The sequence below is a fragment of the Triturus cristatus genome, chromosome 2_2 (genome assembly GCF_964204655.1).
Source record: "Triturus cristatus chromosome 2_2, aTriCri1.1, whole genome shotgun sequence".
In the NCBI taxonomy this organism is placed as follows: Eukaryota; Metazoa; Chordata; class Amphibia; order Caudata; family Salamandridae; genus Triturus; species Triturus cristatus.
In genome coordinates this window covers 877,503,202-877,530,967 of record NC_140582.1, presented here as the reverse complement: position 1 = coordinate 877,530,967, position 27,766 = coordinate 877,503,202, and the positions used below count along the sequence as shown (strand labels likewise).

The 27,766-nt window shown below is 45.3% G+C and overlaps 1 protein-coding gene across 1 annotated transcript in view; it reads right to left on the bottom strand.

The window, feature by feature from the left end:
• Positions 1-8,779: 8,779 nt before the first annotated feature.
• Positions 8,780-27,766, bottom strand: part of LOC146862911 (uncharacterized) — a 192,590-nt gene continuing 173,603 nt past the window's right edge. The window contains exon 5 of the mRNA XM_085643319.1: positions 8,780-9,414. Within this exon, the coding sequence (XP_085499445.1) occupies positions 9,281-9,414 (134 nt within the window). The 3' untranslated portion in view covers positions 8,780-9,280. The remainder of the gene's footprint in view (positions 9,415-27,766) is intronic.

Sequence of the window (27,766 nt, the reverse complement as noted above, 5' to 3'; positions counted from 1 at the left end):
TTCTGCTTCAGGCTCTACAATCAACTCCCTCCACCCAGCTCTGCGATTCTTCAGCTCTCCATCAGCATCACAGCATCTCAGCATCTCATCGCCTCTCATCGTCTCACATCGTCTCTCTTCGTCTGACTAACTAACTAAAGCTATTTTAATTAAACCTTTCGTTCTGTATATTCCACCCATTAATGTTTCAATATTGGATAATACAAATTTGATTGGTCAGGCAAAATGGGTCTTCATCACACCATGCTTACATGTCACAAGATTCAGTTAAGCCATTGTTCGTAACCCAACCCCTTACTTTGTATTCATGAACTTTATTCCCATGTGCTAGATGTAACAATGTTGATAGAATTATAACTTTAATATGAAAAGATTGATTAATGGTTGAACTCTACATCATTCTGTTCCCACGTTGTAGCACTCGATCTTGGCTTCCTTTCAACTGCTTTGTCATGACCTTCATGGTTCACTTCAGTAAGCATGCGCAGACTTTGCATCACTCAGCTCATTCTGTTATGTGAGAGAGGCCCAAATACGCACTAAAGATAAACTCAGAAAAACAAATATTAATTTCTCAAATAAAGTATTTGCACTGTATACCACCCACCTCTACTCTATCCCATTTTATTTATTAATACTTTTCCCCACATTAGCATTAGTAAATAGCTTGTTTTCATTTCAGCTAACCAGGTGCCATGCACGTGAGCCTTCAAGACTCCATTTTAAAATCTTTCTGCTCATGCCCCAGAATTTCCCTCCAAGCATTAGTTCGTCATCCTACGTAGATGTAGTTGACGCATGCGCAAAACAGATTTCCCCTTTAAAGCGATATTAGTCATTTTCAATGTTATCCGTGTCAGTACATGCATATGCAAGCTTCACCAACCCGCGTGTTAATATAATGCATATTAGTTTTCACTATACTTTATTAATAACTTGTTAATGAGTTAAACAAGTGGATTGCTTCCGAGCACATCTCTTTTCTTCAAGACCTTGCTCCATCACCGTTACCAGCATATGCCCTCACCACGTACATTATTAAAAAAATGCATGGTGAAGGCTATGCATCATAACAGTGTATGCATGGCAATGCCTGCGTGGTAAAGGCCCTGCGTGGAAACAGCTGCGTTGTAATGGCTGTTTCCCCAAACAAAAATGCTGCCATCAATGGCACCTTTTTACTGATGACTGTTCATTTCAGGAAAGCAGCTCAGAAGAGCTCAAAAGCTAGTTCTCATGTTTTTTGATCAGCAGTTGCAATACTTCTCTGTGACCTGCTTTTCATTCTGTCTGTGGCAGCAGGCATCCTAATGTCACAACACAACTGGAGTAAGGTATTACCCCCAGGTCCCTCCTGCCTTTGTTCCCTTCAGAAACAAGTGAGATAATCTTATCTCACCAGCAGGGAAAAAAAAAGGAATGCTGGCCCCTATCCAACCCACTCCCACAGGGAGTGCATAAACATACTTACCCAGCATTCCCGTTGTTCTTTTTTCTGTCTTCCAACAGAATGGGCCACGAGGGCTTCTGCAGGATTCCCATCTCTGCTGCTGAGCGGTGGGTTTGTTGCTGGTGGTTTTGTGTCCCTCTCTGCAGGGCTTGGAGGGAGACTTGCCCGGTTCCTCTTCAGTCAGTGGTTTACTGACAGAGGTTTCCTTTTTCCGGGCTGTGCCTCCTGGGTTGCGGGTTAAGTCGGGAGATGTGGCGTTTCCTGAATAGACCGGTGTGGACCCGCTGAGAGTGGGGCACTTCTGGGTCTAGTTACCTGACTTCCGGCATCTAGGGAGTCCAGGAATTCAGGTGTTACAGTGACGTCGGCTGCATGAGGAGTTTGGTGTTCCTTTATCCGCAGCCAAATGGGGTGAGTACTGCATAGCGGTTTTTGGAGGCCTTGCTTCCAGGGCATCTATGTTTCTGCTGGGCTATGGCTTGGTTCTTGGTGTTCCCCTGATCCTGGTTATTTTTCCTGGACTGTGCTTCTGTTGGATATAGGTGTTTGGAGAGATGGGCAAACACTCCAGGAAGCGCAAACATATGGAGCACTCCTGCTCTACATCTTCTGGGTCTTCTTCTTCTTCTCCTTTTCCGGTGCGGTGTAAGTGCCACAGGGATTGGGGTGATGCTATAAATAAATGGCTGATTAAAGAAACTTTTCAGGAGATTGGGGGGCCTGAACCAGCCATCTCATTCTTCTGATTCTGAGGAGGATTGGATGGGGGAGAGGAGCACAAGGGGAAGTACATTGATAAGGACATGTTACCGGATTTGCTCAAACATGTTAGGTCTAACATGGGTTTTCCTGGGGAGGAGGCTCCCAGCACATCGGGTGGTATCAGTTTCAGAGTACAGTAGTGGTGGATGTGCCTGTGCTACATCCATGAGGTGTTGAAGCAGGAGTGAAAGGACCCTGATCGGATTGTGCTTCCCTGTTTCATGACCAAGCTGTATCCTCTTCAGGACATGTCTAAGTCTTCTAGACTCCATCCCAATTGATGTTTTGTTGCTAGTCTGTTAGGTCAGAATGTGTTGCCTGAGAATGCAGTTATTATGGATCCAATGGATAAGAAAGTGGATGCTTCCCTTAGGAAGGTTTACTCAGGTTCCCATTTGGCTCTGCGAGTTGAGATTCATGGAACTTACTTGCACAATCCTTTATTTCTGATATCATAGCTCTATATCAGTCCCTGGATGATGCATCTGACTGTTCTGGGGTATTGGAACATACCAAGTGGCAAGTGGAGTTTCATTCAGATGTGTCTTTGATTTGGTGCGGACCTCAGCTCTTTCTGTTGGGGGCTGTGATGGGTCACCACAAACTGGTTTTAAAGGCTTGAAAGACTCATTCTTCTAAGAAGGCTTCTGCCCTGTGCTTGCCTTTCCAGGCAACTATGATGTTTGGGGAGTAGTTGGGAGGCAGGTTGCAAAAGCTTTTTAAGGAGAAGAAGCACTTGTCTTCTTTTAAGCAGTCGTCCACTGCTGCTTGTACTTCTAAACCTGAATCCCTCTTTCATCAGCCGTCTCAGAGACAGTTTTTTAGAAGTCATGGGAGATTTTCTTCTGGCAGAGGTCAGGACAGGAAAGCAAAGTCTCCTCCTCCTAATCTCATTCCTGACTGTATGGCAGCCGATCCAGGACTGTTTGTCAGAGGACAGCTTCAGTACTTTCCTGCGGCCTGGTTGCAGTCGTGTTCAGATGTGTGGGTGCTGGACATTGTGCACCTGTGGTACCGTATAGAATTCTCAGAGACTCTTCCAGATTCTGGGGTTTGTCTGACTCCTTGGCGATACTGTTGAAACAATTGGTCTGAGTTGTCTCTGGGAATCAAACCCCTCTAGGCCAAGGGGGCAATTCAGGAGGTACCTCCTCTGGAGATGAGGAGGGGGATTTATTCTCTGATATTTCGTGTACCCAAGGTCACACAGGGATTCCATCTGGTGCTGGACTTGAAGGCACTGAACAAGTTTGGGGTTCATCTGCTATTCAAGATGGAGACACCAGAGCATGAGTCTGTTGGTTCTCCTGGGTCATTTTGATGTGCACCCTAGATCTGCAGGATGCTTACTATCATGTACCAGTTCACACCAGCTCTCGCAGGATCCTGAAGTTTTGCCTTTGGGGCTGTACTTTTCAGTTTCAGGTCTGACCCTTGTCCTGCAGTCCACCAAGGGTGTTCACCGAGGTGGTGGAACCGTTGGTGGCCTCATTCCATCTTCAGGGTGTCCTCATCTACCCATACCTTGACGATTGGCGGATCCATGCTCCATCTCGGCATCAGTTGTTAGTAGATTGAGAGTTGGTGTGTTCTACATTACGGGCTCATGGGTTTCTGTTGAACCTTCCCAAGTGTCAACTGGAACCCTCTCAGGACTTTACTTCTTTGGAGGCTCACTTTCGCACCTATCTGAACAGGGTGTTCCTGCCTGTCTCCCGGGCGGTGACCTTGGGTTCCCTTGCCCTGCGGTTCTTGAGGGGGGCCTCCTTCCTGCTCGGTCTCATGGCAGCAGCAGCTTTCATGGTGCCTTGGGCATGCTTTTGTCTCATGCGTCTGTTGGTACATCTGTTGGCCTGTTGAAACCCTCTGTCACAGAATCTGACCCTTCTGGTTCTGGTGTCTCCTGCCCAGCGCCTGTGGACAGTTTTGGCCAATCTCATTTCCAGCGGTCTGCTGTTGCAGCCATCTCCTCCAGCGGCCCTGACGATAGATGCTATTGCTTTTGGTTTGGGGTGACTTTGGAGTTCTGCTTGCTTCAGGGTGGTTGGTCTCTTTTGGAGGGGAGGCACACGTCCAATTGGTGGGAGTTGACAGCTGTCTCCAGGGCTGTCAAGGGGTTCCACAGTTTGTTGTTGGGGCGTAATATGGTGGTGCATTCTGACAACATGGTGACTGTGGCCTACCTGATTCACAAAGGAGGTTCAGGTCCAAGTCTGTGAATGTGGTGGTGGTTCCTTTGTTTTGTTGGGTAGAGGGGCACCTGTTGTCACTGGAGGCTGTTCACATCCGTGGGGATGGACAATGGGGTGGCGACTGCCCTCAGATGTTTATTTAACCGCCACCCAGCATTTCTCTCTGACTTCTGAGGTCTTTCAGCTTGTGTGCAGGAGTCACTTTCTCAGCCTATTTGCTTCCCGGCACAATACTCAGGTGCCTCGGTTTTGTTCCTGAGTCTGTCAAGAGAGGGTGTATGAGGTGAATCCTCTGAGCATTCCTTGGCCATCGCACCTGTTGTATGCCTTACCACTCCTTGCACTGATCGATGGTTTCTGGCTCACCTGGTGCAGGAGTCTTGGGAGGTGGTGGTGCCCTTTTGGCCTTGTCGGTCTTGGATCCCCACTCTGCAGCTGTTGGTGGTTCAGAGGCCATGGTTGATCCCCTGCTTTCTGTGTCCCCTGCGGTCAGCTTCAACGTTGCCCCTCCTGCGGTGTGGAGTTTGCAATATAGGGTTGCTGGTGTTGGGGTTTCCCCGAGCATTTAGCCTTGGCTTCCCAGCAGTCTCGGAAGCATTCATCCCTCAAATCCTATGGGCGGCTTTGAGGGAATTTTCAGTGGTGGTGTCATGCTCTGTAGTTGTCCCCCCTGGATTTTTCCCTGCCGGGGGCGCTGTAGTTTTCCTGGTAGGGGTTTGCGAAGCATTTGTCTGTATCCACTTTGCGAACTCCGTGGGCTGCGATTAAAGCGTTTCTTTCCCCTTGGGAGAATTTGTCGGATGTGGATGACTTGGTCTCTTGGTTGCTGAGGAGCTTTTCTTAGTCTTCGGACTCACCCTTTTTGAAAGTCTGACTCCCTGTTTGTGTCTTTTGGAGTTTCCTCTTGTGGGGGGGGGGGAAGGGGTCTTCTTCTTCTATTGGTCATTGGCTGTAACAGTTCATTGTGTTGGCCTACTCCCTTTCTGGTTCCTTTCCTCGGCCGGGTCTGCAGGGGCATTGTACTTTGGGCATGCCAGCCTCTTGGGCTGAGGTTCGAGGTGTTTCCCTGTCTGAGATCTATAAGGCTGCTACATGGGCATCCTCTAATACTTTTGAGCTGCATTATCGGATAAAGAATTTGCTGGGTGATGATGCTAATTTTGGGTTGGGGGTGCTGTAGGCTGTGTGCCCCTGAGTTCTTGTTTTTTTTTGTACCAATAAATCACTGGGTGTTGCTTTATGCCTTTTTTTCTGGTGGTTTGTTGTTGATGAATGCCAGTTTGTTGCTCAGGTATTCTCACTTGATTATGAATGGGATGAGTACAGGAGGGACCTGGGGGTAATGCTCTATTACTTACCGGTATTCTTCATTACTCCTCATCCCATTGTCCTCATCCCATTCATTACTACCCTTGCTCCTGGATATGCCGGCCTTCATCTTGGGGAGAGGATGTAGCCTTAGAGCTAGAGCGGTCTTACTTAAACTTGGGGAACCGGGTTCGAGTCTCGGCAACGACGCTCCACATCTTGTGATTCTGGGTAAATCTTTTAATCTCCCCAGTGCCTAATAAAAATGAATGTGTCCCTCTGTAATGAAACTGGTGCTCATGTAAAGTGCTCTGATACCTGATTTCTTAAGGTCTAGTTGCACTATATAAAACTCTAAAAAAAAAATATGTGGCTTGGTGGGGGTGGAGTAGGTGCAGGCATTGCTTGTTTTTTTTGATGGTGAGATAGGATTATCTAATTTGTTTATGAATGGGACCATGACAACTGGACCAGGAGCAGTGAAGATTACAGGTAAGTAATAGGGCATTGCAGCTGAGTTGCTAAGTCATTTTCTTTATTTCAGGTTACTAGTGATTTCACAGCCAGGATGTAAAAGGAAAATTAGAGGCAGATGTTTTATAGGGGTTTCAGTCTTCAGTTGCATTTTCTGTACTCCTGGAGTCACACCTGTCAGATGCTGTTGCACTGTAGCGCAGTGCTTCACCGGAAGCGTTTGCTAAAGTCTTCTGTATACAATACATATTCCCCGTGAAACAGCTGCCAAGAACGTCCTTTTATAGCTGACAGTGCTGGGGAGCGGCGCGCGGTGTTTTTCTGCCTCCTAAAGCAAAGAAGGTCACCGAGCCACAGACAGGCTGTCCTCGATGCGAGTCAACAGTCGTCGAAGTGCAATTGCCATAGGAATCGCACAGAATATAGCAGCTTCAATAATTAATGAAAGAAAATCTAGAGGACTCTGGGTATAACAGTGGGCAGAAGGAATTTAGTCAGAAAGATAGAAATAATGTGTGTTTCGGGATGGCACATGGTTGGAAAACAGCTCTCGACGCCACGTTTTGGAAAATATATTTTTGTCAGTGGCAAGCACTGCTGTCTGCTACTTTTGACAACAGCCTAATGCCCTTCAGCAAAATCTGTCAAGTGTTCTTTGTCAGCGAACCTGTAATGTCACAACTGTTTGTGAGACCATTGATCCCGTGCATGGCCGTCTCCCGCCCGTCACAAGCGCTGCACAAGCATGTCAGCTGTCAGCGCTGCGCAGCTGTGGCAGGCTGGGACACTGCTCGTCCTCGCAGGAGTTCTTGGCTTACTACCAGCGCCATTGCTAAGCCAGGCTCTCTGATCCTTTCACAAGTCACAACGGGGCTTTTTTTGTCAAGTCCGGGAATATATTTAAAGTCAGCTGCACACATTTTGGTTTTACCCTTTTTTTTAAATGAGTGATATGAGAAGAAAGAGAACAATGTTCAGTCAAGCCTGCCCACTGACTCTGTAAGAGCTGTATATTTTCACTAACATAGGCCATCCTATTTGGCCATGGTACATCTCTCGGATCTTTCATTTTCAAACCTCTAAGGCCAAGATTTACTAACACCTTGCACCAGGTTTGTCTTACTTTTGTAACTCAAACCTGTTGCAAAGTGCTGTTTTTGAGTTATTTACTTTACAAAGCAAATGCTGATTTTCTCTGGAAACCTGACCAGCATAACTAACAAGCATTGGCATAGCCAATAGATCTCGCCTTTCGGACCTCATAAGTGTTTAGCCATGCAACAGTTGCATAACTAAATACTTATAGGGTCCCAAAAGCGAGACCTATTGGAAATAGAACAATGTTCCGTCAAGCCTGCCCACTGACTCTGTAAGAGCTGTATATTTTCACTAACATAGGCTATCCTATTTGGCCATGGTACATCTCTCGGATCTTTCATTTTCAAACCTCTAAGGCCAAGATTTACTAACACCTTGCACCAGGTTTGTCTTACTTTTGTAACTCAAACCTGTTGCAAAGTGCTATTTTTGAGTTATTTACTTTACAAAGCAAATGCTGATTTTCTCTGGAAACCTGACCAGCATAACTAACAAGCATTGGCATAGCCAATAGATCTCGCCTTTCGGACCTCATAAGTGTTTAGCCATGCAACGGTTGCATAACTAAATACTTATAAGGTCCCAAAAGCGAGACCTATTGGCTATGCCAAGCGAAAGTGATCACGATCAAACATCAAAGCGGCCGCGAAAGTGAAAGTAATCGCGGTCAAGTGTGGTGCGCGCGCGCGCGCATGCACTGTAACTCTAGGTTGCCTGGTAGCACTTTTTGGAGCCCTCTCAATAAGTCTCGCCAGACCAGCGCATGCGCTGGGTCAGGTGAGACTTAAAAAGTAGTGCAATGCACTATTTTATGCTAGTTTGCGTCAGGGAGATGTTTCATGGGTGTTACATGAGGATTCCTATACAACCACCCTTGGCTTTTGATGCAAATCCCTGCTTACAAACATTGGTTGAAAGGGATTTGCACCAAACATATGTGCTTCCCCGAGGCAGGCGTGAAGGCGGATAAAATGGACAACACACATACAACATGGGTAAAGTACTAAGCCCCACAGTTCTTATACTGGAATGCTCCATTCCAGTAAATAAAAAGCTTGTCAGAAGCACACCCCCTTCCACTATGGTTCAAGCATGTGCGCCTTGATGCAAGGCAGCCACAAGTATGCTAGAGGAGGAGGGGGAAAGAGACACAGTGACACATCTCAGTGGATATGGTGCTCCTTTGCGGACTCTTTTTACGAATGCAGTACAGCCTGCTTTGTATGATCATAAGTGTCATGAGACCCTGCATGTGCTCATGGCTTACGACTGTGTATATGAGATTATGTGAATCAGAGCCTCTGCTGATGACTAGCCAAGCTTGTTTTAAAATATTATTCCCATTGCTGGTAAAATTTGTCAGCTAAAAGTAATTCACAATTTGATAAATAAAAGTTTACGAAATTTAAGGCTGTATATTTTATGCATTCACCAACAGAATAACAAAAATGTCATCGAAGTGTTTGTAGGGATACAAATATTATAAAACATACATTTCGAGCTACTAAAGGGCTCTTTCATCCTCCTGACGAAAGAGCGACGGGGAAGGGTCCTGAACCGGGCATGGTGAGGGGCTGTACTGGTATGTCAAGCGTTCTCTAATACCTTCCTTTTTCCAATCCAGTTCCTTCTTGTGTTCCTTGGCTCTTCTTTCCGTGTGTCAGGTGGGCAAAGGCATTCAGACTCCACAATCCATTTTCATAGCGAGGAATAGCCCTTTCAAATGAAACTTGTGTAATTTTCACTAGGGAAAGAAGTAGCCCATAGGAGTTTGCTAACATAAAGGGACATCTCACAGTCTTCTACCCGTTACATTACATTTGGGACATCTTTAGGTGTTGTCTCCGATGCTGACATGACTTCGAATGCCTTGCTGGATCCACACATGAGTGCACAGGCGTTTTGAGAAGACATGGATAATTTCTCTTCTCCCATGTTGGATCAAAAGAGCACAGCCATCATCACTGTTTCCCCCAGCCTCTGCTGAACTGAGACTTCATATTAGCATTTCAGAAGCTAGGATCATGCATGGCAGGAGATCCCAGTTTGCTGCAATAGTGTTCACGCTCCTGTTTGAATCTCTTCTTTCTTCTGGACTGCACAGGGTAGCGAGAACTGCCTGCCCATTACCTGTATTGACACAGAGAGAAAGAAGGTTGAAACCTACAAAAGCCGGCATGGTGGTCCGATTTTGTGGAGGATATGAAAGACTTTTGGTTGTATTGCAAAAAACGGTGCCAATGCTGACAGCTGTGAACACTTGAATATTATTTGTTAGACAATTGAATATTAATTGTTAGACAATTCCACAAGAGTTCCAAAAATGTATGTAGGCAATATTGCTGCTACAGCTCAAATAATGATTTGGAGTAAGAGATGAGGTCTGGTGACTAAATGATGTATCACCAACAAAAGGCCCCTTCACCCACAGGAATCTTAGGGGCCGATTCACAGAACTAATCTGAAATAAAATCCTAAATGTAATACGTTTGGTATTCACAGAAGGTATTTAGTAGTAGTAAAGTAAGAACTCCTAACTTTACTACTAATAAATGCCTTTTGTGAATACCGAAAGTCATAAAGTTAGGATGTTGTCTCAGTTCCCTCCTGCACCCTAGCACATGTCCTGTGTTTTTTGCCTTCACACTCATGGCCATTCAGAATCCTCATGACGCAATGATTCCTCCTACCTGCCAATAGTGTATGTTTACTATAAAACTCACTAATATTATTTGTAATTTTAAATAGCACAGATATGGCCCAAAGACATGAGAGTGCTTCACAACAGCAGCATGATAGAGTGTAAAGTCCACCATGATATGGTATACAGAAGCAATTAAAGACCACTTTAGATTTTTCAAAAATCTGTTCATCACTCAACTCTAATACACCAACAGAGCCAACCATTGCATAGCATATACACAAACTGATCTGCTATAAAATGGCTGTTGGGTTATCCGGTTTTCTCCACTCTGCACACTTCACCACTGCTAACCAGTGATTAAGTGCTTGTGCACTCTACTGTAAACATGGTGAAATGTGCCTACAAACAATAATCATATTTAATTTTTTTGTAAGCCCCTAATGAAGTGGCACAACATGTACCCAGGGCCTCTAAATCAGATGCCACTAATGGGCCTGCAGCCCATATTGTGCTACCAACATAAGTCGTCGATTTTAACATGTTTCAGGCCTGCCATTGCTGCCTTTGTGTGCAGTTTTAAACTGGCATTTTGACCTGCCCAAATAAACCTTTTGCCAGGCCCTAAATCTTCTTCTTTAGTACATACAATTCACCCCTAGATTAGGCTCTAAAAGCCCATAGGGCAGGTTGCAATGTATTTAAAATGGCGAACATGTACTTTGAGGTTTTACTTGTCTTGGTATTGCAGAGTCCATAGGATAACACTGGTTTACCCTATTATATTTAATAAGAAATACCTTTCAAGTGGGAGCAGGTAAAGTGATCGAGTTTGGTGTCTAAAGAATTGTAATTTAAAACCTTTTGTAATGGTAAAGTTGGATTTTAAGTCACAATCCTGGAAATGCCACTTTGAGAATGTTGACATTTTCTTGTCCTAGCCATTTGGGTGCCTGCAGCCTGTACCCTGGGTAACATGACTAGGTGTCTCTGTCAGTTGGTCTTTGCGTATCATCCCAGACAATGAGACAAACAAGGAATAGGTATTGGCAGGATGGGCCTTCTCTGACTTGATATGGGGTGGAGCTGTCACCTACCACATTTGCACATCACAAATGCTCTTGCTCAGCACACTCAAAGAGTTTCACACTAGTCTTTTGTACCCCCCGGGCAAGGAGGCAGGGAATTATAGACACCTCTGTAGGGGGAGGATTCTAGATGCTTCTCCAACTGCTTAGTGGGCACCAGGTTTAAATATTGGACACTCAGCCTCAAATGTTCAGCACAACTCCGGACCCGTGAAAGACTCAAAAGGGCTGTAGGGCTGCTGTGCTGCTCTGCTGCAAGAAGGACTGATGCTTATCTGACCTGCAGCTCTGCTGCCCTCCTGACCGAGTGAAAGTACTGGAACTGCATCTTGAACCCAGGACCCATAGAGTGACTCTAAGGGCTAGTTAGATGGCCTCCTGGTCAGAGCATCAGGAACTAAAAGCTTCCAACCACCTTGAACCCAGCACCTGAACTCTGCCTGCTGTGAATCTTGCTCCCTATGTGGTGGCAACCCAGTCCTGGACTCTTGGAAGTGGGCGAGAAGGTGCTTTGTCAGTCCAGCTGTGGTCTTTTGGGAAGAACCAATGAAGCGTGACGCATCTACTTGCAGCTCGCTATCAGAACTGCCACTGTGTGATGCATCCATGATTCAGAACATCGCATTGAAGCCTGTAGCTCCTCTGAACCACCGATGCATGATGCATCAATGCAGGACTTCGCATCACAAGCCCCTTGTCGACAGCGTCCTTGATGATGATGTAGTACTTCACCCCTATACACTGAGGTCCTGTTTTCCTGCGCATAGTTCTGTGTATGTGCAGAATCCCAGCAACATTATGTAATAATGTGCAGGATTTGATTTCGAAATTAATTCCACTGTCCTGATATCCAAATTAGGAATTCATTGTTATTGATTACTACGACTCCTGGGTCCTAAGGAAAGACTGTCAGGCATTAATATAGCTTTAAACAACATCAAATTCAGTCTGAATTGTATAGAATAATATGGTTCTTCCCAGTTAATCAATTGCTCAGATTTCAGAAGCAAGGATGCTTTGCATTTACTGTTAACTTAAAATGGAACACTTATTAGCATTTTCTTATCCTCCATTATCAGCCCCTGGTCCTGGTAGAGGGCCATGCCAGTTTCTTAGTTACAGAAACTATAGACAAAACGGAAGACAAAGTTTTGAGGTTGGGTTTGATTACAAGACTCCAGTTTCATGCAAATTCAGAAATTCAGATTTTCAAAATAAAGACAAAATCAGTTAAAACATCTGAATATATTTTTATCCTTGTCAGTGTTTAGTCATGCAGGATGCCTCAAAAGCTCCAGTGTACCTTCTAAGAATAATACAATTCTTTTGGAATGTATGTGAAATATATCCTTCTATACAAGTCAATAATTGACTCAGATACTGCATGTAAGTTATTCATATGCTGTAGCAAATAAAGGACTTGTAAATATTATTTTCTCATTCTCCGGTATCACCCTAGGTTCAGTAACAGTACAGAACTGGGGCCGTAGTATGCATTGTGATTGTTTGCAACCGACGTACCTTTTAAAAGTTTTGCCAGGCACAAACAATCACAATGTGCCCTATTATGTTATGTTATGTTAAATCCTTTTATAGCGCGCAATAGTTACTCCAAAGAGTGTCCCAGCGCGGAGCCAAGAGGAATATCTGACTTAGTAGCCAGCAATTACGGGAACAAATGAGTTTTTAATAGTTTCTTAAATACCAACAGGTTTAGAGTATTACGCAAAAAGAATGGAAGGGCATTCCAAGCCTGAGAGGCCTTGACAGCAAGAGAGCAGCCACCCAATTTGTGACGGGAGAAGCGAGGCACCCTCGCCAACAAAAGGGCAGAAGACCGCAGTTGCCTGAGCGGGACATAAAAAGAGAACCGTTTCTGTAAATAGGTGGGACCGTGATCGTAAAGTGCATGGTGAGCAATTACCAGCGATTTAAATGTTACCCTCTAAGCCACGGGCAACCAGCGCAGGGCGCGGAGATGAGCACGCACACTACTCCTCCTAGCGATTCCCAAAAGCAGCCTGGCACCGCGTTCTGAATCACCTGAAGTCTATTCATAGAGTAACCAGGGATGCCAATATACAGGGCATTAGCGTAATCCAAGCGAGACAGAACCAATGCCCGAATAACCGTCTCTTTGGCAGACCTAGGGAGGAGAGGGAGAAAACTCCTGAGTGTTTTAAGGAGGCCAAAAAAGCAGCCTGAAATCTTTATCACCTGAACAGAAAAAGAGAGGTTATCCTCAAACCACACTCCTAGATTTTTAGCGGATTTCTCATCAGAAGAAGGAAAGGGAAATCCAGGAAGCCAAATCATATTTCTGAAATCAGGGGGAAAGTTGCCGTGGAGAAGGATCTCAGATTTGTCTTCGTTACACTTGAGTTGTGCCCAGGCAGGCCACCCAAACACTGAAGACAAACACTTCTGTAAAGGCAGTACTGAGTCCGCATCCTTACCCCACCTAAAGAGGAGCTGGGTGTCGTCAGCATATGCTATCACACTTAGCCCTCAACTCCTCGGCCAAAAAGACCAGAGGAGTAACATAGATACTAAAAAGAAGGGGGCTAAGGGAAGACCCCTGAGGGACACCCGTAGTAACCACCTGTGAGGTAGAGGCAGCCGTTGGCAGCCAAACCTGTTGGACCCACCCTTCCAGGAAGGACCTCAACCAGCCCAAGGCCAAACCAGAGACACCAATCTCCGTGAGACGGGTGAGCAGCTTGGAGTGCGGGACCATGTCGAATGCAGCCAACAGATCGAGCATAACCAAAGCTGCTCTACCACCGGCATCTAAACAGTCTTGGATGGCTTCAGAGATCTCAATCAGCGTTGTATCCATGCTGTAAGAGGCGCGAAACCCAGACTGCGCCGGATGCAAAGCGTCAGATTTGTCAACAAACTCATTAAGTTGTCTGGTGACCACCTTCTCACAGACTTTGGCTAGGCGGGGGAGAAGGGAAATAGGGCGATAGTTCCCTGGAATCAGAGGGTCGAGAGTAGGCTTCTTCAAGAGAGGAAGAATTTCGGCCTGTTTCCACTCCAACAGAACCCGGGCCTCACCAAGGGAGGCATTGATAATAGCATTCACCTCAGGGTTAATAGTCTCCGATACTGCTGCCAGCAATCTCGCCGCACAGGGTTCCGTGGGAGAGCCGGACTTCAAACCCTTGAGGATCTTCAGAGAACTGACCAGATCCACAGGGGCAAAAGCTGACAGCACGTGTTTTAAAACACCCTGCGGTGGAGCAGTGGACCCCAAGGCAAGGGGAGGACCAGGGCAAGAAGTGAGGGTCTCCTGAATCAAGCGTATTTTATCTAAGCAAAAATTAGATAAAGTATTGCCCCAATCCTCAGTGGCTGGGAGAGCACACGTTTGAACTGCAGGAGACGTAAAACTCTGAACTATATGAAAAATCTCCTTGGAGGTGTTACGGGCCTGCTCTATACGGGCTGTGAAATATTATTTTTGGGCGGCAGGCGCAAGTCCGAGGAAAACCAGGAATAAGGAGGCGAGGCTCTCGAGAATCTAGATGAAGTTGGAGTAGCAAGCGAGGACATAGACTTGGCTAACCAATTCGTGAAGCCCGCAAGACTCCCATCGAGGTCTGGGGTAAGGGCAGGTCTAGATGCCGCCAAAACCACCGCCTAGAAGGATCCACTTTTTTAAAAGCTGGTTTCCGAGAATTAGTGCCCATCGCACAAGCAGAAGCTAGCTTCCCGGAAAAGAAGGTAATAAAGTGGTCAGACCATGAAACTGGCAGAGGGTCCTCGACTGAGATACTAAAATTAGAGCATATAGGGTCAAGGATATGACCACCCTGATGAGTCGGATGGAAGACCCATTGTGACAGTTGGGCAAGCTGAAGGATATCCCCCAGCGCAATGGCATATTTTGACTCCGCCTGACCAAGGTGGATATTCAAATCCTCTAAAAACAGAAACTGCGAAAATCGAAGAGCCCTGGTGGTCAGCGCATCACCCCAAGACTGCAAGAAAGAACGAGCAGAGCCTGGGGGGTGATAGCTCAATGTGCCTCCTAGCAGAAAATGGGGAGAGAACCTAATGCTAAAGTCCAACACCTCCCCGTCACGCCAGGCATGGGTATCACCCCTAATAAGATCCCACTTCTCTCTGAATATAATCGCCACTCCTCCACCCCTCCCCTCCAGGCGATCAGCCCTGGCGATTTTATATCCCAAAGGGATGGCCAGAGTAGCAAACGGGTCGGATGCTTTATCCAACCACGTTTCAGTAATGAACAAAAGGTCGACCGGTCGATCAGAGAGAAGTTCAAACACTTCACAATGATGTTTTTTCAGGGAACGCACATTGATCAGGGACGCTGAGATAGAAAGTGGCTTAAAGGGCTTGGGCCGAGAGCCTGGGGGTTGAGGGGGAGCGAGAGGTGCTGGGCGTAAACAAAATCCACAGGCACCACAAGTATTATCCTGGGCAGCCTGCAAGTCAAACTGTGAATGGATAAGACCAGTCGACTTGCGAAGAGCTTCAAGCACCTCCCTGGAGTAGGACAGCCTAGCCTGGGCGACCGTAGGCCAATGGGCAGAATAGCTGGCCCTGGCCGCTTCCGGGATGCTGATGGGCGCAGACAGGCGTGCCTTAGGCGCGCTAGCGGCGCGCCCTCTGCGGGTCTGCGCAGCATGCATATTTATGAGCCGGCAGCCAAAAAAAGATAGAGAGCGCACTGCGAGAAAATGGCGTCTCTCAATGGCTGACCGGCGATCCAGGAAGTGAGTGCAGCCCCCCAGAGGAGATCGATGTTCAATTCCCCACAGACAATTATTTTAAAAGTGCACACATTTATTTTCAATTAGCAGCAAAAACCACATCACATTCACATCAATAGTTAAAATGGTTAAAAAATCGAGGAGCTAGGAGATGTGCAAAGAGCAATACTCGTACGAGGCAATCGTGACAATGTGAGAAACACCTCAAGGCACGCGCGTCTACGCTTTGTGCATATTTATGAGCCGGCAGCCAAAAAAAGCTAGAGAGCCCACTGCGAGAAAATGGTGTCTCTCAATGGCTGAGCGGCGATGCAGGAAGTGAGTGCAGACCCCCAGAGGAGATCGATGTTCAAATCCCCACAGACAATTATATTAAAAGAGCAAAAATTTGTTTTCAATTAGCAGCAAAAATCACATCACATTCACATCAATAGTTAAAATGGTTAAAAAATCGAGCAGCTAGGAGATGTGCAAAGAGCAATACTAGTATGAGGCAATCGTGACAATGTGAGAAACCCCTCAAGGCACGCGCGTCCGCTCAGCGTGCATATTTATGAGCCGGCAGCCAAAAAAAGCTAGAGAGCGCACTGCAAGAAAATTTCGTTTCTCAATGGCTGACAGGCGATGCAGGAAGTGAGTGCAGCCCCCCAGAGGAGATCGATGTTCAATTCCCCACAGACAATTATATTAAAAGAGAAAAAATGTGTTTTCAATTAGCAGCAAAAACCACATCACATTCACATCAATAGTTAAAATGGTTAAAAAATCGAGGAGCTAGGAGATGTGCAAAGAGCAATACTCGTACGAGGCAATCGTGACAATGTGAGAAACACCTCAAGGCACGCGCGTCTACGCTTTGTGCATATTTATGAGCCGGCAGCCAAAAAAAGCTAGAGAGCCCACTGCGAGAAAATGGTGTCTCTCAATGGCTGAGCGGCGATGCAGGAAGTGAGTGCAGACCCCCAGAGGAGATCGATGTTCAAATCCCCACAGACAATTATATTAAAAGAGCAAAAATTTGTTTTCAATTAGCAGCAAAAATCACATCACATTCACATCAATAGTTAAAATGGTTAAAAAATCGAGCAGCTAGGAGATGTGCAAAGAGCAATACTAGTATGAGGCAATCGTGACAATGTGAGAAACCCCTCAAGGCACGCGCGTCCGCTCAGCGTGCATATTTATGAGCCGGCAGCCAAAAAAAGCTAGAGAGCGCACTGCAAGAAAATTTCGTTTCTCAATGGCTGACAGGCGATGCAGGAAGTGAGTGCAGCCCCCCAGAGGAGATCGATGTTCAATTCCCCACAGACAATTATATTAAAAGAGAAAAAATGTGTTTTCAATTAGCAGCAAAAACCACATCACATTCACATCAATAGTTAAAATGGTAAAAAAATCGAGGAGCTAGGAGATGTGCAAAGAGCAATACTCGTATGAGGCAATCGTGACAATGTGAGAAACACCTCAAGGCACGCGCGTCCACGCAGCGTGCATATTTATGAGCCGGCCGCCAAAAAAAGCAAGAGAGCGCACTGCGAGAAAATGGCATCTTTCAATGGCTGACCAGCGATGCAGGAAGTGAGTGCAGCCCCCCAGAGGAGATCGATGTTCAATTCCCCACAGACAATTATATTAAAAGAGCAAAAATTTGTTTTCAATTAGCAGCAAAAATCACATCACATTCACATCAATAGTTAAAATGGTTAAAAAATCGAGCAGCTAGGAGATGTGCAAAGAGCAATACTAGTACGAGGCAATCGTGACAATGTGAGAAACCCCTCAAGGCACGCGCGTCCGTGCAGCGTGCATATTTATGAGCCAGCAGTCAAAAAAAGCTAGAGAGCGCACTGCGAGAAAATGGTGTCTCTCAATGGCTGACCGGCGATGCAGGAAGTGAGTGCAGCCCCCCATAGGAGATCGGTGTTCAATTTCCCACAGAGAATTATATTAAAAGAGAAAAAATTTGTTTTCAATTAACAGCAAAAATCACATCACATTCACATCATTAGTTAAAATGGTTAAAAAATCGAAAAGCTAGGAGATGCGCAAAGAGCAATACTAGTACGAGGCAATCGTGACAATGTGAGAAACCTCTCAAGCGGGTTATGTATGTGGCCCCAGGGCAGCCACGAACTTGCGCTGCCCCCATGGCAGTGCATACATGTGAAAATGTTTTCACAGTGCAGGCGGCAGATGCATGCACTTTTACAGGGTATGACCCCCTTTACTCCATGCAGCGCGCTGCTCTCAGAAGGTGCACTGACAGTGCACCACCTTTTAATTGATGCAATGTCAGTGCGCCTCCTCAGGGCTCCTTTGACTCTGCGCCCACCTCTGTAATTTGTCATAGGAATTCCCTCGTTTGCATGGGGCATGCCCCTATGCAAATGAGGGAACACCCTTTGTATGTAGCGCTGGCGCTTTAAGTGTGCCAGCGCTATAGGTATTATGGAGGGGGATGCACAAGCCTCTGCGCCCCCTTCTATAATTCCAAAGTGCCCCGGGGGCGTGCAAAGCGGTCGCAACGCCCATTGCGCCCTGGGGCAATTATTGTAATACAATCCCTGATGTCATACAGGGTACATAGTCTCTGCAGTGTGGCCTAGCATGGTGTCTAAACACGCACAGAGAGTACTACTAACTACTATCATACAAATTATGCCATCACTACGTTGCTCTCTCTGGATGCCAATCTTTGAATATTTAAGATTTTTGGGTTAAGATGGGTGTCTAAACCTAGACTTCTAGACTGCACCCCCCACGTTTGCTGTTGTTTCAGTACTATTACTATGGATTTGTGCCTCCATCAGACCACATTGTTCAGTAGTAAATAAAAGGGAAAAATATCTCATTAAAAAAAATAAAGATGGTATTACTTTTAAATTGAGTTGAAAGAGGTAAAAATACTAGTACATGTCCAAGTGTCGTCAGAGTTGGACGTGTCAAATAGGCACTTGGCCAGTGAGTTAAAGGAGTTGGATTGAGGATGGTGGTCAGTAAGGATTAGTAATGTCAGGAAGGATTTCTACCTTTGCACTTAGAGAGCTTGTTGAGCAGAAACCGCCAAGTGGAATAAACAGAAGGACTATTTTAAAGCAGGGCTCCAGAGAGACAGTGATAACTTGTTATTGAGTGGAAACAGATCCAAGGAAATAAAGAGACTAAGGGCCATATGTAGGAAGCCTAATACCGGTCAGTAACAGCCGATTTTCGCTAAATATCCCGTTACCGACCAGTATTTAGGCTTTTGGTATGTAGGGGGCACATTTCAGGATTCGGTAATTTACCGAATCGGTAAAATTACCGAATCGGTAATTTTACCGATTTGGTAAATACCGAATCCTGAAATGAGATGTAGGGGGAGTGAGTCGTTGGTGTGGGGATTCGTTATTTACCACCAACTAAAAGTTGATGGTAAATGACGAATAGCTGGAAAAAAGCATTTTTGTGCACTTTGAAGTGTGCAATGTGGCAGACATACATGCCCGCAGGGCATGTATGTGCGCCACATGTGCACACATGGACGAATCAGGGGTGCAACAGAGTGTCAATGTGACACCCTGCCACCCATGATGATGCCTCCCCCATTACCGATTCGGTTTTTACCGAATCGGTAATGGCAACTGGCTTCCCATTCATTCCTATGGGCCTCCAGGCCCATAGGAATGAATGGGAAGCCAGTTGCCATTACCGAATCGGTAAATACCGATTCTAAAATACCGACATTTACCGATTCGGTAATATTTTACCTACATTACATTTACCGATTCATAAATACCGAATCGGTAAAATTCGGTATTTAAGAATCGGTAAATGTAATTTACCTACATATGGCCCTAAGTAATTGGATGTTGTGTTTCGTCCTGGTGAAGTTATCCTAGTTCATGATTTCACTAGTTCGAGATAACATTTATGGACATCAGTGACCTGTCCTTGTGGGTTGCGTCCTGACAAGGTCTCCTTGACCTCGTTGATGCGCCTTTGTAACCCCAGTTGTTTGCAATGGTTATTGAGTCTTTGTCATGGCCATCTTTACATTTTTCCACAAAGCAAAGTTTATTAGGTGAAAATGTTTATACGTAATTCCTTTCAAGATCGCTTTTTATGCCCTCCCTCAGGGTTCCTTTAGTACTGGAATCGGTCGCAGAGGCCTCTCTGCAAGTGTTGGAGGTCACATGAGATGGTAAAAAGCCACCTCAAATCTTGGACCTTCCCAGTCTGCCTGGACCGTAGGCTCTTCAACAGCAAGGTCGCCCAGCAGGATGGCAATTGTCTGTAGGAGTGTTGGTGGTCGCAGCAGTCTTGTAGACTTGGTCAGGAAATTGACCTGCCCAGCTGTTGGAATCAAGGATAATGACTCATGAGGGCTGGATATGAAATGTCCTAAAATTATTTATCCCTTAGCTTTTTATCCTCTTGTTCAGTTGGATTGTATTGTCATTTATATTATGGGTGATTTGTATTGCAATTGGTGTAGGCTTATACTGGTACATATATTAAAATACATTATTAAAAAAACAGAAATGAAGAAAAATGAAGCATTCATCCTCTAAGTATTTGGAGTGGAAGAAAAGACCATTGATAAATATACACATTACATGGACTGCAGTAAATAGAAATTTAAATAATACAGAGAGATCTAATGTCTATCCTTTACATATGGTTATGCAAATCCACATTTCAAAGTAAAGTACACCCTCAAATTATATTATGTAATGATATTGCTTCTATTCTGATTACAATAATGTTAACTGCCTAATTAAACCAGTAGCCTTGTATTTTGAAATATTGTGAATAAGTTCTTGCCATTAACCTGGAACTGTCATTTACTTAGCAGAAGATTTTTTTGGTATTGTTTTCATACGATTTATCAAATGGTGAATATCACAGTTAGATGGGTTTTCATATTTTTCTTTTAGTAGACTTTCTTTATTTGCTCTCATACTACCCAAGTTCTGCAGCATTCACCAATAACAACATTTAGTTACGAAAGGTCCAAGATGAAAACAATAAATATATCTCATTCGGTTTTTTTAATACATTGTTTAAGGGTAGACACACAGCAAGCTTTTCAAGAATTCTGACATTTTTCAGGCTCAAACGACTGTTTTAAGCATTATCCAAAGTAGGCTTCGTATTTCTTCAAGGCTACTATGTCTCGTACTCACCGAAAAGGAATGTGGAGGTGCTTCTGGAGGCTATGGGCATATGGATTAACCTCCAAAGGCTTTAAGCATTCTGTCGTGGTGCATATCGTACGAAAATAAAAATACCAGGGTGCAAGAACTTTCCATTTTGAAGAGCACTTAAGACTTTTAAAGCAAATGTTAACCATCATTGCGACTGAAAGTTTTAATCACTACAAAAGCGAATACTGCACGAACAGAGAGACGAAGGTTAGTGGAGATATGAGAACAGGCCGGGAACTACACATCTGTAAAAAAAGCGGCAATGATTAAGAACTTCGGGGCAGATTTACAAGCCCCTTGCGCCGCTTTTGCGTCACTTTTCCCATGTTAAAAGTGACGCAAACGTGGAGCAATGAGCTTGTCAATCTGCCCCTTCGTACTTTATATTACGTCAATGTTGGCCAAAGTAACCATGGGGCAGATTTATGTTCCCTGGTGCATCCCTGCAAATCAGCAGGGATGCGCCAGGGAAGATGCGTCACACAAGTTTGCCCTTGCGCCACCGCAGATGCGCCGCATTTACAATGTGGTGCATCGTGGCGCAAGGACAAGCAGATGCGTGACGCATCTGCCGGCGTAAGGTTGGCGCATTGCTGGAGTTGCGTCGCAACCGCGACGCAACTCCAGCAAGGCTCGGAGTGCCCCTATCCCTAACATGCTGCGTCAATCCCTACGCCTGCTTCAAGCAGGCGCAGGGATTTGACGCAGCATGGCCGGAAAAGTGACTGAGTGAAATCTTGTAGATTTCACTCAGCCACTTTTCGGAGGCGTTCCTGCGCCGGAACGCCCCCCCCTGTGCAGATACACCCACATGTGGCGCAAGCTTTACAACGTGACGCATCTCTCTAGATGCGTCACGTTGTAAATCTGCCGCAGCATGGCGCTGGCTTTGCGCCTCGGCTGCGTCACAAAAGTGACGCAACGGCAGCGCAAAAGTGACGCACACGGCTTATAAATCTGGCCCCATGAATTTAAAAAAACACTAACCTTAATTGAAGAAAAGTTTGAAGTGAAAAATGCGTCCACAGGTGACATGCAGGTTTAAATGACATTTGGAAAATTATTTTCCATTCTGGCATATTCATTTTCATTTTCACCAATTTATAGGATCGAAATGATCCCAGTAAAGAATCTTTTCTTTGTGGCTAGCCAAAACGTTTGCCTTTTTACGGACCATATTGTTGCTGTATGGCCTGTTCCTGAAACTGTGCTGTTAAACTGGTTTCACGAAATTTGTTTATTGAACTATCTAGTAAGGCTGTTGCAGAGATTGCAAGAGTGGCGTGGAAGTAAAATGTTGTTTGAGTTTCAGTGTTTATTTAGACCAACCTCGAACAATAGCTTCAGAGAGCAGCATTATGCCCTGCCTGGGCTGTGGTTTAAAAGTATTGCAGTGTTATGGAGCACATAAAAGTGCCTTTGAGATATGAAAAATCCTACTTCATATATATATAAAGTAAGTCACCTCTGAAGAACCCATTGTAATTGCACAGGCCTGGTTTATTAATATATAAATTAATGGCATCCTAGACAATATACGTTTTTTAGGTCTCGCATAAAGCAGCGCATGCGCTGCCTCTGCGAGGCATTAAGTAATAAGTATTACTACTGAAACTCCACCCATTGCATCTCACTTTGTTTTGTCACTTGCCATTGGTTACATCTGGCATTGCTCTTTTTATGTAGCTCATGTATTGGCTGGTGGTCCGAAACGTCACTTCCGTTTTGCTTCCTTTGAGCAGGAAGCAGCACTGACCAACTACAGTTTAGTTCCGCTGCTCCGCATTATCTACTCAATTTGGGACTACTTCCTTGTTTATTTTCCACCGCCGTTCACCACTAGCTGCTGAGTTTGGAAGTGTTGGCATTTTCTTTTCCTGTTCCGCCCCCCTCCCTTTGGTCGTGTTATCCATCCTCCCGCCCTCTTTCCCGTTGTCAGTGTCACCGTTCCCTTTGTTCCCGCCCCCCTCCCGCTGTCCGTTTCCCCGTTCACTTTGTTCCGCCCCCCTCCCGTTGAGAGTGTTCTCCATCCTCCCGCCCCTTTCCCATTGTCAGTGCCCCCGTTCCCTTTGCTCCCGCCCCCTCCCGCTGTCTGTTTCCCCGTTCCCTTTGTTCCCGCCCCCTCCCGATGTCTGTTTCCCCGTTCCCTTTGTTCCCGCCCCCTCCCGCTGTCTGTTTCCCCGTTCCCTTTGTTGCCGCCCCCCTCCCGCTGTCCGTTGTTTGGCAGCTTGTTACAGATTAGAGTCTGTTATGGTCTCCTTTGTACCTTTTAGTAGACACTGGGGCCTTTGGTTTGTCAGAATTTACATATTTCCTGCTGAAAACAGCCATATTTATCTTCAATGTGTAAAATATAAATGCCTACCTCACACTGTCTTTCAGATGTGGTAGGTAACCTTGATAGCGTCACATCCGCCTTGAAACAGACATCTCGAACTATGAGGAAAGAGTTTTATTAAAGTTTACAAGATGCAGTTTGTGTTTAGATGTTTTCGTTTTTGTGCCACTCTTGCTTTCTTTTGTGTTTATGCCGTTTTAGTTGGGGCATTTCACCGAGTTGTTCTTTATTTCTTTATTATTATTAACCAGGACCATGGCTCGTTGTGGCAATTGTTGAATTTGAACAGGCTTCACTAATGCTGGCTTTAGAGCATAACTCATAACATTGTGCATATTTCCATTATTCTCTGCCCCATTACAATTATGGGATGGGAGATGGCTTTAAGTGTTTTTTAACCCTATAATTATAATGCATTGGAAGTTTGTTGCTTTTCCCATCTACCCTATGAATCTAATTTGTTTGAAGATTTCACTGCGGGTAGTCTTTCTCATTGTCACTTTTGAATGTTAAATAGTGCTTGAGCTGCCTCGAAGCACTGGGAGAGACCGGACATTCTAAGGAAGGAACAGGAAATAGGGTAGATAGGAAAATGCCATTTTGGGTGTTCTTGCAAAGGTTATGCCACCCAAATCCTGTTTCAGAGTACTGCAAGACTCCTAATCCTCCCTCTCACATTCCTCCAATACCTAGTGCTTTGAAGCAGCCTTATTATGGCCTAAGGGCTATAGAAGAGACCAGTGTGGCTTACTTATTACGCAATGACGAATCTATATCCAGGTGCCCTTAATACAGCTGGTTTAAGCCCTTTTCTCTGTTAGAGTCCAATTGTCCAACCAGAGTCGCGCTCTTCGTTACCTCCTGAAGCACAGCGCTGCTGTAATGGCGCTAGTGGTGAAGTGATGCCACTGACATGAGAACAGAACATGTCAGCGGGGTTGACTTCCAGCTATGCCTCAGTAGCACAAGTTGGGAACAATTTGGGTAAAGCCATTTGCGTAGAGCTTTTGGGAGAGAAGCGTGTATTTGTGTCTTCTCTTGGGGGCTGCGCAGTGGAAGTGATCGGTTGTGATGGTCTTCAGATGTGGTATGTTTTACATGATTCTTTCAGCACAATGTTTCCTCATTAATACTTTCATCCACTTCGAGATTACAATAGTCAGTCAGTTTGAAGTACTTGGTGTAGTTGTAATGTGGCTCAAGGAACTGTGAACTAGTGAAACCACTTCAAGTAGTTCTATGGTCAACAGATCTGCACCAGAGATGGTTCCTCAAACATGGCGACTGCATAGAGTTCAGGGGAGCCCGGACTGCCTCTGTGTGCATTCACATCCCGTTCCCCCATATACAATATTGAGCAAAGCAATATGGAAGGAGGCTGTCATGCAGACTTAGCATCCTTAAAATGAATACTGAATTAGAATATTGGTGATGGGAGGCAAAGGCTGGTTAATGACAAAGATCTCCAGATACTCTGGCATTTTGTGTGTGATTTGAACTCATATTTTCACTTTTGAGTATATACATAGGCGTGTCTATTTTTCCGTAATATAAAGAGGCAATATCATCAACAGTGTCCATGAGCAAAGGGGCGTAGCACAGGCCCCTAAATCCCCAACGATGCAGGCGGGCGGACCTTCAGGGGCCCCCCAATACTTCAGGTATAGTCTCGGTAGGTCCCAGGATTTGCTTGTTAACTGTAGTCCAACAGATGCACTAAGTGAGGATTGTATGCAGCGGTGGAAGTACATTAACAAGCTTTGCAAATGCAACAGGTCTCGCATTTGTTGGAGATGAGTAATTGGCATTACAAATGCCAAGGTTTTAAGGTCGAGCCTGGGCAGCACATGCGCTGCTCTGCAACATATTTTATTGGAGTATAGCATGGAAGCTCCGCCAATATTTGTCATTGGCTTGTGTCATTGTCCTAAGTAATGCTGGCTTCTGATTTGTTAATAGGCTTGTTAGTCCCTCCTTAGTACCACCTTGTCTTAATTTGTAATCTCCCATGAGGACTGGCCCTTTTACTTTGGTTGTTACACAGTTCGTCTTTTTTAGTCTGTAAGCGCTATTTTCTTTAATGAGTTTCTCCTACTGTAGGCACAAACATGCTTTCCTGCAGCATTTGCGCTTTCACTTTCTGAGCAGCCCTGGACAATGGTGGCCGCTTCTTTGAATATGTCTTGCATTTACAAAAGTTTGAGCTATTTAAATTGTAAATGATAATGCCTTTTATTTATGTGTTAATCAGCAAAACAGATCAATAAAAGGCATTGTCATTTATAATGCCAATAGCTTAAACTCTGGCAAATGCGAGACCTATTGCATTGCAAATGCTTGTTTTTTTTTCTCACAGCATAGTTAAAGCAACATTTTCCATGAACAGGTCTAATATGAATAAAACCACCTGATTGCATTTTGACCTGCTAAATGATATGTTGTCGTTGAAAGTTATTTATAACTTAGTTTAAATAATCTAATTTACAGGTCGATGTTTGATACCTTTAGTAAAATGTGTCTTTATAAAAGTGCAGATTGTGCCGGTTGAAAGTAAACTTGTTCAGAAATGGTCTGCTCCACAACCCTTTACCAGAGAATGAATACACATTGCTATGAATAACCTTTTTCCTAGAAATCATTAGTTTGGCCTCTGCCAGCAGAAGTGGTGTTAAGAGTGGCTATTTAGCAGGCATTAGTCATCTAGGTGCTTAAAGGAACAGATGGTAACCCACATGACAGCTTTCATAGGGGCATATCAACAAGAAAATGCGATAATTATCACTAAGCTCTGTTAGCGCGAAAAATTGTATCGCCGGCGAAGTCCTCTGTTTATTGCCGCCGTAGCGACGTATTAACAATGCGCCGCTAGCCAGCGATAACAATCAGTTTCGGCGCTTAGTGATGGCGATAAAATCTAAGCGCCTGCGATAAAAAAACGCACGCTAAGCCGCGAAAAGTGGAGATAAGCTATTTAACAAAAAAATTAGCCTGAAAATTGACAACAGGCCTGCATTTTGCACGCAGCAAGCGGGAAAATGCACTATACAAGGCCCCCAAGCTGGAGAAAAAAAAAAAAAGAAAATGGAAACCAGTGGCCAGAGAGCAGAGCAGACCAGAGACATGGAGGAAGCAGGACCAAGCACAGAGACCGCAGCGAACCCCACAGCCAGCCAGGAGGAGCAGGGAGAGAGCCAGGGGAAGGAAAAGAGGAGGAGGAACCCCAGGTTCAGCCACCAGGAGAATCAGGTCCTGTATAGCCTGGTGGCTGAACACCAGCAGGAGCTCTTCATAAGGAAGACAGTGCCATAGTCCAGAAAGAAACGCATCTGGGAGGAAATCACAGCTAAGGTCAATGCTGTGGGAGAGAGGAAGAGGAGGACCGTGGAGGAGGTTAAAAAATGCTGGAACGACAGCAAGAAAAACACCAAGGAGAAGATGGCCACCAACCGGAGGTCAGCCATGGCCACCGGAGGTGGTAGCCCCGCGCCGCAGCTGGAGCTGGATGACCAGGAGGAACTGGTGGCGCAAGTCATCACAGAGGAGATGGTGGTTGGAGTGCCGGGTTGGGACACCACTGCAGGTCAACAGACACAACCACAGGGTGAGTACAAACTATGGAGTGGGTGGACGGGGGTGGATGGCCACAATGGCACACATGTATAATAAATAGCATTGCATACCCACAATTACTGTGGGTCAGGTCCCAGATAGCCCTGTGTATGGTGGCATGGACACACATAAACATTGCTACACACACTTTGACGGACACACTGACACCCAAATGTGCACTGAAACCGCAGAAAAACACAGGCTACCTACATCATCAGACCACAAAATAAGTGCCACATCACATACCAAAAGGCCACATCACGTAGAGACGCACAATGCTCACAAAATGCACACCTTGCATCACAACCTATATCCAAATCATCTCCACAAGGCCACAACTCCCATGTGGCAAAATGAGTATGCAGTGTGAATGTGACTGATCACGTGCACGTGTAAGCATGCCAACAGCAAGAACAGCACACCTGCAAAATAGCACATGTGGCTGAGTGCAAGGATGTGCATGGCCAACAAGGGTGACTTGGAGGACCACACACAACCTTGCACACGAGCCAGACACATGTGCAATGTTGCAGCTGTGCCAAGCCTGTTGCTGGCATGCATACTTGTGCACGTGACCAGTCACATTTACACTGCATACTCATTTTGCCACATGGGAGTTGCCGACTGCAGAAGAAGATTTGGATAAGTGTGGTGATGAGGCAAGGGGGACATGGTGACAACCGCATGCCTGTACTACAAAAGTGCCCCCTTGCCTGTACATGCAATGCAGCACTGTTTACATCAAGACGAGAAAGTAAAGAGTCCCTCCGCATACCGACAACACATGCAATGTCACAACAAAAAGATGGATCATGGGGCATATAACCAAGGACAGCGTTAAAATAATAGCTGCTTGAGCGACAGAAAACTGC